We start from the raw sequence: 11695 nt of genomic DNA, 5'->3' as shown, positions 1-11695 counted from the left end.
AGAGGCAGTGACGGTGTGTGTGTGAGGTGGTGACGACGCCCATCGGGCCCTGTGTCCCTGTTATTAATCGAGTCAAAATCTGTATTCGCTCAGTCGTGCGAGATCAAACATCTTAATCGTTTATTAGAAAGCACTGAATAACAGCACAGACATACACAATATTCACATGAAAATTTGAAGAAAAGAAGCAATATCATTTCTTAAGTCGCAATAGGGCTTATCAGTACACTGAAAAAACACTGACGTGTGGAAATGGAGCAAGATGCAAACACTGTTTAGTGCAATACTGATTTATTGTATAGCTTTTTGTTCTGGGGGTGTGTACATAATGTTACAATGTGAATAGGTGACGCTGCATTGAACACCCAGTTATATTACTCAATTGTCTGTGCTTCTTCCACTCAAGACAATAAACGGTTGTAACCAGGCTTCATTCTGCTAGGTTCATTACCTCACTGTTGACTCTTCTGCTTCCATAATGTAGCCATAATTTTATGGGCCAGCCATGTCTCCTCATGCATGTTTGTGCAGACAGTAGGTCTGTCCACAATTAAAAGTATTCCATTCAAAAAAAAAAAGTCATTACCCATAACTGAGACATTCCTTGTCCACAGATCCACATTGGGCAATTCCTACAGCCACATCTTGGGCGATCGTGGTTCAAGAGTTGGGAGTTTGCCTTGTAATCGGAAGGTTGCCGGTTCGAGCCCCAGCTCGGACAGTCTCGGTCGTTGTGTCCTTGGGCAAGACACTTCGCCTACTGGTGTTGGCCAGAATATGGCCAACACCAGGCGCGATATGGCAGCCTCGCTTCTGTCAGTCTGCCCCACGGCAGCTGTGGCTACAACTGTAGCTTGCCTCCACCAGTGTGTGAATGGGTGGATGACTGGGTGTGTAAAGCGCTTTGGGGGGACTAGTAAAAGCGCTATACAAATAAAGGCCATTTACCATTACTCTCTGGACCCCATATATCTTTAATTTTAGTTTGGTCTCAGTAGTTTAAGAACATGTGGACCCGCGTTATGATGCCTGCTCAGTGCCACATGGCCCTCAGACACCATTATTAGCTCTCTTGCAAGTATAATGAAGCATTTAGAGCCAAAACTATTCCCCTCAGAAGATAAAGTAAGACAGTAAATGTTTACATTACAGTGATTTTGTTGATATGACCATTTAAAGCTGATACCTTTGCTGATGTTTGTATCTCTTTGCTAAGATAATTGCTCACGCTCCTACCCTACCTAGAGTAAATAGTATCAACTTCACAGCAAGCTGTAAACACAAGCAGCCAAAAAAGGTTTTAAATATCACTTTTTTAAAACATCTCGTCAGTGTCCTATGTCATTGTATATCTGTGTGTTCTGTCCAGTGTATGTATGTGTACAGTGCATTTTTCTCTTTCATCACTGGGTTCAGGACATACATGCTGACATTCTGTAAAGTGGTGGAAACAGCAGATCACACAGCTCTGTTCTAAAATCCTCCCTTCACATAAAATGAGTTAGCCCTCCCTCCCTCCCCAGGATCAGCAATTTCTTCCAACGTTACCACCAACCCCACAGTTGTACACAGTGCTCACAGACGCTGGACTGCTTAGGGTGGAAAAACTGCACCTGATTCTTAACAGGATTCACATGAATACTGCCTGAAGCAATATATTTTCAGTAAATATGATATTATTTGATTGAGAACATGTCAGCACATACTTTACGTTATGTATTTAGTAAATATTTCGTGTATACAGTAGTTGATCGTATATTCTTGGTTCTTTTTAGACTATTGTAGTACGACACCCAGTGAACACTGAGTCTTTGTACTCTGATGCTCCTGAAACAATCTACCGCTTCCCCTTTATTCCCCTGTTAGTCTGTTTTTAGCTCAGTCTCTGAGCCAGCTGCCTGCTGCTATCAAATGAAAGCAAGCTAATCAGATTGTTAGAAGATCCTGTCCTGGTCTGCCCTGAGGGCATCTTAATGACAAATTGTACACATTACCACAGACATTACTAACCTACTGGCTTTACCACACCACAAACCGCTGCACCACTGCCTTTGAGTAACTGCAGATACCCTTGAGTCAGCTTTACCCAGTCATCAGAGTGCATGTGAATGAATCTATGACTGACCTCCAAATGGTGGCACAGAATAAAATGTGTTATTGTGGCAATAGCTGATGGTGAGTAAAATCTTGGTGATTTAAAAAACCAGAAGTACCTTCTTCTCCATTTGAGCGTTACGAGACGATTTAAATGAGAATTGACTAGGGTGAAGACAAACTTCTCAGAACTGAACAGAAGAAAATCTATCTCTGCTTCATTCGTTTCTCTCTGATCCACTGCTTTGTATTCTGCCCATGATACAGCAGCAGAGATGCTGATAAGTTGTGATTACCGCCTGCATGCTGAGTTCTGCGTAGCCTCCAGGGAAGCTGCATTGCCTGAGACTTCCAGGAGCTCAGGAGGGGTTTGAGTCTTCAGATCACTTTTTTCCCCTCTAAATGCAGTCCTGTCTTCGCCATATCCAGCCACAAAAAAGCAGAACATAGAAGAGCAGTCCTTATAGAGCTAGCTTCCTCCCAACAAACATTTCAGCTTTTGTTTGATTTCTTTCTGCAGCCTTCTAGCTAAGACCTGAATGCATAATCTGCTCTCACTGTTTGGTGTTTGTTGATAAAACATATTTTTAGCATGTTTTTCAGGATTTTGAGTGGGTGGATTTGAGCTCAGTGATGAATAATTGTTTGGAAATGATGCAATAGATTAAGAACTGCCTGAGAATGGGTTTACACTGAGTTTGTTGTCATATGCTATGTTGTAAAATGGCCATAGATTCCGTTTTGAATTGAGTTTAAGCATCGTTTTAGCTTTAGGTTCAGGTGAACTACAACAGCTAATCTAAAGTCGGTTCGACTTTTTGTCTGATGCAGCATTAATCTCTCCTGTTTTCAGTCGTGGGAAAATGAGAAGTGTAAATTGCTGACATTATTTTATGTTAATGTTGTGCACACTTGGAGACTCATGCATAATTAATGCCTATGTCCAAGAATGTGGATAAACATATTTTTTAGCAGTAGTTAATTATCAGGTTCACGAGTGGTTCTGAATCTGCTTTATCCAGCAGAGTAAAGGACCAGAGGGGATAATAGCTGGTTCTCTGTTCCTCTTGAGTTACATGGTTCTGGGCACAAAGGTGTGGTGTATTTCAGGAGGATCATGTAGTGACCAAGATGTTTATGCTTTTAGTGGCTCATCAGGTGGTTGAACGTTATAGAGCAGGGGTCTTGAACTGCAGGCCTCGAGGGCCGGTGTCCTGCAGATTTTAGATCTCACCCTGGGTCAACACACCTGATTCAAATGATTAGTTCATTACCAGGCCTCTGGAGAACTTTAAGACATGTTGAGGAGGTAAATTAGCCATTTAAATCAGCTGTGTTGGATCAAGGACACATCTAAAACCTGCAGGACACCGGCCCTCGAGGCCTGGAGTTCGAGACCGCTGTTATGGTGGAACCTATGTTAAATCTAGTTTCTTTTCCTTGCAATTTGTTTTCCAGCCTAAAGCATGAAGTGAAAGAGGACTGTTACTGACACACAGCAGTGATACTTTTGTAGTCCAAACTGTACATGTAGCTGACATAGAAAATCCATAACCTTTTGTAGACCTCAACCCAACCCAACTCAACACCAAGATGCCATTTCTTCAGGGTTTTTTTTGGTTTTCAGTTACAAAATAATGTAAATTTTAAATTGGTTTGCAGTGTTTGTTATAATAGGTTGATTTTATTTTTAATGATCAATGAAAAATTAAAACTTATATCTATCTGGATGAGTAAAATTTTGTAAATATGTATTTGTATTGCTGTGACTAACTTCTCTTTAGTTAAGGACAAAATACTTGCTTAAAGTCATAATTAAGGAGAGATGCTAGTGTTTTTCCCTGTAGCTGTCTTTCTGCCTTATTTGCCTTATGATCCCCAAAAGCTCAGAATAACTCAGAATGATGTTAGTGTCTTCGCTGACTGAGACAGGATGGGGGAGGTAAGGAGTGAGATGTTCTGCTGCAGAGCAACAGACCAAATCCTGATATAGCGACAGCTTACTGAAGCTATTATTGTAATGGAGGTTTTCTGGGATGGCAGAGCTACTGCTAAGCCTTGCTAAATACAATAGGTCAGACTGCATCTGTGTGGCTTTTGGCTCCTGCAGCTATCCCACCAAACATACACACTCCTATTGAATTTTCCATCTGTTGTAGCACCAAGATTAATCTTTGTATTCTGTGTGAGTAGTGAGTAGCCTCATAGGAAGCAGCGGTGAGAGCTGTTGCCCCAGGTAACTGTTTGGGTTGGAGGTAATTAGCAGACGTGTGAGTCTTTACTCACCGAAGGCAAAGGACAAAGTGTTTTTTAGCAAAAGTCATTCACTCCGAGGAACATTGTTAATTAGGAATGAGATCATTTTTTTTCTTCACAGTCAAGTTAATGTTCTCAAGATAAATTTACAGTCTGGAGGGTTTTTTTTCCTGCCTTTAAAATTGCAGGGAAAATTGGTCATTATAAAAATTTTATGTGTGCCTTTTATAATATATAGGCTTTTGATGAACCGCCAGGATCATAGATTTGTCCAGAACTGTAGTCATCTAGAAGTAAGAAGTCACCAATCAGTAGGAAACTCACACAGCTGGGAATTAAAAAAAAAAGAAAGAAGAAGCCTGAAACAAGATTTAAAGGGATCTATTGCACTTTCTTTTCTTTCTTTCTTTCTTTTTTTAATTTTCCATCACTCACAATCAGACAGGCAGATAACTTTATAACTGTTGTGCTGTTTCAGCAGTTTTGGTCTACTCTTGTCTGTCAGTGAAAGAGATATCCATGTCCCAGAAACACAGAAACCCCACCCACTTACAGTTCAAACCTTCTTTTTGGTCAGGAGCAGCCTATCAGAAAAAAGCAGGCTTAAAGGGAGGGTGGCCTTCAAGGGAGAATAGCTAAATGAGCTTGTTTCAGGCAGAAAATTGATTGAGTTGCTAATCAAAGGCCTAATATGAGACCAGATATAAGATAAGATCCTTGAGGTGTTAATTATGCAAAGACACTCTAGTGAGAGCTGGAACGGAAACTATATGATAAAACAGTTATGTCTGTGAAGGTTGTCAGTCATCCAGGTCATCGTAGTCTAAGGAGCTTGTAAAGAAAAGCATCTGGACTTCTTAGAATAGAAGTCCAAACACTTTTCTCTACAAGCTCCTTAGATAAAACAGTTACAATGACAAAAGATTGATCTGTCTTTTACAGGTAAACATAAGGCAACCAGAATTCAGTGGTGGACTTCAGAGAGATGTTCTGATGTACACTTGGAGCTAACCCAGAGTACCAGTAGTAACTTCTACTTAGGCTTATTTCTGAAGCTTTGCTGCATCTTATATGGTCCTCACAAGCAAATTAAGGTTGTCAGACTGTCATCATGTGCACAGTATAGTCAGACACAGCATCAACTGGAAAAGTCTCAGAGTGCAAAAGATACAAACAACGTGAGACCATACACACCTGCTTTACAACTTTTAACCAGACACACTGACTCATTTGCTGATGCAGACCTTGAGTTGCTTTGTATTAGTTTGACTTTTTTTTTTTCAAATTATGATCATTTGCTAAGGTTAAAGTGCTTCACCACAGTCCTGCCTAAAGCTCAAACAGAGATCTAAACATAATACAGCTAATGCACAAAGGAGTCTAATCGGTGCATCTAAAGTGCATATTTTCAACAATATCGCATAACATGAACAAAATCTAAAGAAAGTAAAGGTTCATAAAGACAGTATTTATTTTCTTTAATAAATGTTGTATCGAATCTGGACACATACACACACACACACGCACACAGACATATATATATATACACATGCAGATGTACACTCACCCCTCCAAACGCCTTCAACGCTTATTCCCCTCCGATGCTGCAGGCCCGGATGTACTGTCTACATTGGCTGTCTCTCACCCTTTACCCACCCCTGTTGCTTGTCATGTGTTTCTTTGGTGTATTAAGAGTTTTTTCATGTGCTATGTGCAGAGGTGTTTTTTTTTCTGTTCTCAAACTGATCTCCCTATTGAAGCTCAGTCTGGGGGGAGTTATTTTTTTTTCTCCTTATCTTTCCTCATGTGGTGCATTTTGCATTGTTATACCTCTCTGACCTGTCTTCCCCATGTGATGTTTTTGTGTAATGTATGTATGGTCGGAGGGTAAGATGGCGCCGCCATTGCGTGCAATAGGTCGGCAGCATTAACATGAAATTTCCCCTTGTGGGACTAATAAAGGTATCTTATCTTAAATCAATCAAATCATAAACAGCTGTCCTGCTTGGTAGAGCAAACCAACAGCTAAAGAAATATTGAGGTTATTTATTTTTGTTGTTCACATCATGGTTAGGCAGAACAATTTAGAGTAGGTTCTTCTAAGAAGCCTGACAGCTACATATGAAAGGCTGAACCGAGTAACTTCCCTGGGCACAGAAAACAAACTCAGTTAGTGGGAAATGAACTCAGATGGGTTTTTTTTCCTCACTACAGGCAGACCACATCTACATTTTTGGACTGACACTGCTCATTTTGTACCCGTGCTGTGACCAAACTCAAATGTCACCACATCTCACACTGAGCTAATGAGGCAAACAAGTCATCTTCACTTTGAGTGTTTAAAAGTTGGAAAAATACTTCAGAAAAGTCAAATTTTATGGTTTTGTTTCGGTGTTGAATGCGTGAATGTTGCCACATCTGAGCCGTCAACAATCATCTCCCTCTGACAGTTATTCCCATATCATCTAAATGCAATATAACACCCTGGCCGAGCAGAGTGATTGCTGCTTTATTTAGAAACACTCCACTTTTTCCTGCATTGTGCCTGGTGAGTTAATTTCATGAGGAAGTGCTCGTCTGCTCCAACTAAAAAAAAAAAAAAAAAATCCCTACTGACATGGAGGTAAGTGTTGTGGTCAATGCGATTTAAAGCCTTCAGGGAGACTGATTTTAAAAGCTTTATGTTTTATTTATAATCTCTAATTGAGGAAGGTAGCTCTCTGTGTGCTTGTGAGATTTGTGATGTCTAATCCAAGTCCGGCCAGATGCCACAGAAAGTGATGAAGTTTATAACACTCGTGCTTGTTTGTCGAAAGCCCCTGATTATCAGCACAGTCTAATTAACTGACTGTTCAACCAGAGGCTGTTTATTAAACACATCATAGGTCAATCTGGTTATAAACTTTTGCTACTGAATCGCAGAAGGAAGAGAGTTATAGTGCCGTAAAGCCTGATGCTCAGTCACTGCAGTATTGAGCCTTTAAAAAGCGTTTGCTCTAGTTAATGTATATTTGTATAGCAACAGAAAAATGCATCTGGTCAGCAACTAGTATTTTTTTGTTTTTATGGGTTTTAAAAAAAATATCTGTTACATGTTCAGAAAATTTGACTCACATCTTGTTATCTTTTAACTCAGGTTTTCTTTTCCTGCTATAAGTTCTTTCCATTAGAAAAGATCCAGGATCACTCTCAATATACCAAATACATCACCTGTTGTTTGTGTAACGTTTCTAATTTGACTGCTGGCTTGTTGCTGACATTAAGAATGCACATCAGATGGCAGGCTAGACTCACATGAATAAATAATTGGGCATTCGTGTGTAGAATATATATTTTTAAAAAGGATCAAAGTCTTATTTAAACTGTCAGTGCAATCGATTGCAGTTGCTGTCATTAATGGATCAGGAAGACATTTAGTCCTCAGATTATACCCATGTTTGTTTGGATTGTAAGCAGTTAATGTTGTGATCAGCTGAATGTTAAACCCTTGCTGATATGACTGCTGGCATTAACCTTCAGGCTTATACATTCACACACACATGCATAAACACACGACTGATGGATTTTTTCAATTAGTTCTTGACTAAAAGCCCCACAGTGAATCTTGTGTTTATAGAGATCGTAATGTTTCATTTTCTATCTAATATGGAGAGGTGTCCATTTAACTTAATGAACTTTTCAGTAGCTGCAGTTTGTATTGCTTTATGTTTATTTATAACAATACCTTTTTAGCTAACCTTTCTATTACAAAGCACTGATTTTCCACACATTCTCAATCTATCTTAATGCATACTCCTATTTGCACAGTATACTCTTCATTTTGGAGTGCCTGCACTGTGAAATTCACCCAAACCAACAACTACATTTCTGTTCTATTACATTCTGATGGGGTGCTATGTGTGCTTCTCTTTTTCAATCATAATATACAATGCCTCTGGTGCTGCTTTAGATATAATTGAGAAAGAAGATGAAGCATGCACTTCCCAGCAACCCAGAGTGATGTAAGGACAGCAGAGGACTGTTGCCGCAGCCATTGCATCCCCATTATCTGCGATGGTGATGACAGGTTTACGGTAGAAACCTACAGTCTGTTTTGGATAGTGTTTTCGAAAAGAAAAGCCCCTTCCTCGCTTATTATTATATACAAACGTGCCATTATTCACTGTATTTAAACATTTTCCTTCATTCTTCAGTTTCTTGCTTTAATGCCAACTCCACTTCACTTGATTAGCCATTATTTTATTGAAAACTGATGCTGCAAAACTGAAAAACTGTTTGACATTCTTTCTGTTTTTTATGCTTTTTGACTTTATTTCGTGCTGATCTCACAGAGATTCAAAGTTCTTTCTGAATCTGGTTGTTGTTTTTTTAAGCTGAATGACTCCAGAACTGAAATAATCATAATTACACCTTCCTCCAACAGAAATAGTATTGAACTCTCTTCTAGTCTGAGCTTTGTGTTTGCAAAGAGGCTCAAAACCGAAAAGACTCTGAGCTCTTGTTTAATATACAGGCATCTAATATCATGCATTTCTGTTTAATTCTTCTTAGACACATGTAAAAAATTCAGCCATTCCTGTCACAGTCCGATTTAGAATAGGTCATCCATCCTCTTATTTGTTTCAGACTTGATTACCATAGTGGACTTTATTCAGGCTTTAGCATACACAGAATGCATGTCATTCAAAATGTCGCTACCAGAGTTAACACGAAGAAAAAAGAGTGACCATCAATGGCCTTCAATGACCACAAAAATTTCAGCACTTGTTGCAAAATTTCATCTTGAAAATTGAGACAATGTCATAAATTGCAGGGACAAGGTAAAAAACTTGGGCGTGTGGTGCTCTCCTTCAAGTCTCATGTAAAAGAGATAACAAAGACCACCTTTTATGATTTGAGGAACATAGCCAAAATCAGACAGGTTTTGTCAAGCGACACTGCAGAGGTTCTTGTCCATGAATGCTCTTCTTTCTGGGCTACCAAAGAAAATTTTAGAGGTCTACAGATGGTGCAAAATGCAGCTGCTCGCATTATAACAAGAACCGGGAAATACATTACCCCTGTACTGAGATCTCTTCATTGGCTACCTTGTCAGGTTCGAGCAGATTTTAAGGTCCTGCTGCTCACCTACAAGGCTTCAAATGGATTGGCACCTTCATACCTCTCCGACCTTTTACACCTTTGCGTTCCATCCCGTGCTCTACGATCTCAGCACTCTGGCCTTCTAAAGGTTCCTAGAGACAGAAAAAAGACAATTGGAGAGCGTGCTTTTTCTTTTCGTGCCTTAAAGTTACGGAAAGTCATAGCAAAAGGAGCAAAGCAGCCCAACATTCAAAATCAGAATATTTTATTAATCCCGGAGGACATTATGTTGTCACAGTCGCTCCATGACACTAAGAACAGTACCTAACTAAGTTAAATAAAATAATACAAAATATAGCAAAAAAGCTCTAATTACAAATCTCCCAGTATATTACACTACTATACTATTATATGCTATTATACTAAAATTAAATGTATACAGTTGACACTGAGGTGCCCCTCTTATCATTTTGACTTTTTATTATTGCTGTAGAGGATGCGATATTAATGGTGTGCAACGATTGCAGTGTGTACTTGGGCTTTAGATAGAGGAACTGTACAGAGAGATGACCTCAGGCAGGAATGATTTCCTGTGTCATTCAGTGGTGCATTTGACTAATCTCAGTCTCTCACTGACTGTGCTCCTGTGACTGGCCAGTACGTCATGGAGTGGGTTGGAGGTATTGTCCAGCATTGTCCTTATCAAGGACAACATCCGCTTCTCTGACGCCAGCTCCACCCCCACAGTGTTACTGGCCAGTAACTGATCGGTTTATTGAGTCTGTTGGCATCTGCGATCCTCAACCTGCTGCCCCAGCATGAAACAGCATAAAGTACGGCACTCGCCACAACACGACTCATAGAAAATCCTGACCATTGTCATCCAAACAGTTCAACTATGAAAATCTGAAGATCATCTAGGTGTGTTCTGACAAAATTCAGATTCCTCCTGCTCCTGACAAATGTAAACCAAATCCATGTTTCTAAAAATGGTGATGATTTGATTGAGCAGGGGTGGGAGTGATCAGACCTGTGTGCCCACTTTAGCTGCCAAGGGGTGTAAATTCAGTTTACACAGGTCCAGTTGGTATTGTGTAACTTTATTGCTATTTCACAATACTGTAACTTATCAAATATGTAGAATGATGGACAAATGGATCGTCTGACTCATTTTCTTGTCTCCTCTCTTCGCACCTGCAGGGAGATAGAGGAAGAGCTGGAGGTGGTGTGGGAGGCAGCAACAAGGGAGAACCAACAGATGAGGGAGACTCTTTTGGATTCCAAACTCACTGGGGACCTCCACAGTTGGCCTGCTCATGCTCCAGATGAGATCACTACATCCTCCCAGCAGCAGCAGCACAAGCATGGGCTGGATTTCTATTGCTGAAATACCTAGAGCAATAACCTGCAGGTGTGCCTGTCTGCTCAAAATAGACTGCTCAGATAACTGTCAACTTGTTATAGTCATCATGTCAGCCTGCAGACATCCAGCAGCTTGCCTTTGTGTCAGTTTGTTGTTCTATCTGAGTGATACCTGAAATCTGTCTGGTGGATGGAAATATTTGCAATACATGGACAGAAACAGTATTCACTTAACACAGTCAAGCTGGTGAGGAAGACTTGGCTTGGGCACTAGTGATGGAAAGAAAAGCATCTTGGATAACTTTTATTTCTAGAAGTGAATGACTTTTGTATATTTTAGCATATATTTGTATTTTTTAAATTATTATTCTCAGGGTTTTATAAAACATGCAAAGTATAGTGCCATACAGGATAGTGAAGAGTTGCAAGTGGCACTCTGTGGTTATTACTTTTTTTGTTGCTAAGCGAAGGTTGCCATCTGCTGGACAAATGTAGTAACAGCATTTTTTACTGTCATGTATTTGCGGGTCTACATTTTATACAATGAATGAGAAACGCTTTCCTGACACTGTTTGAATCCCACAAAATTAAAACGACAAAAGGGCACAATTTTTTTTCATGTAGAATTGTGCATATATACGCGGTTATTTACAGACTTTTTACAGACCTTGTTTTGGACTTGCAGTTGTATTTTCATTACACAAACAGCAATGTACTGACCCTTCAGATACCATGTTAATAATAAAGAAGTTATTTCTTTTCTTTATGGCTGGACTTGAGTCATGGTAAGCCGCACTTGTCGTCTCACATCTATGTTTCATTTGATGGCATCCATCCATGAGCAGTCCTCAGGGATTATTCTATCCTGATCAGTCAATCCAAATTTAGAATAATCCTTTTT

At 39.8% G+C, this 11695-nt stretch overlaps 1 protein-coding gene across 4 annotated transcripts in view; it reads left to right on the top strand.

Moving 5' to 3' along the window:
• cep89 (centrosomal protein 89) overlaps nucleotides 1-11556 on the top strand; it is a 56084-nt gene extending 44528 nt beyond the window's left edge. For all 4 annotated transcript variants that reach the window (XM_026175324.2, XM_026175308.2, XM_026175316.2 and 1 more), the window contains one exon: nucleotides 10633-11556. In XM_026175324.2, the coding sequence (XP_026031109.2) occupies nucleotides 10633-10819 (187 nt within the window). In that variant the 3' untranslated portion in view covers nucleotides 10820-11556. The remainder of the gene's footprint in view (nucleotides 1-10632) is intronic.
• The last annotated feature ends 139 nt before the right edge of the window (nucleotides 11557-11695 follow it).

This window comes from Astatotilapia calliptera, chromosome 1 (genome assembly GCF_964374335.1).
Source record: "Astatotilapia calliptera chromosome 1, fAstCal68.1, whole genome shotgun sequence".
Classification (NCBI taxonomy): Eukaryota; Metazoa; Chordata; class Actinopteri; order Cichliformes; family Cichlidae; genus Astatotilapia; species Astatotilapia calliptera.
This window is presented reverse-complemented; position numbering and strand designations above follow the sequence as displayed.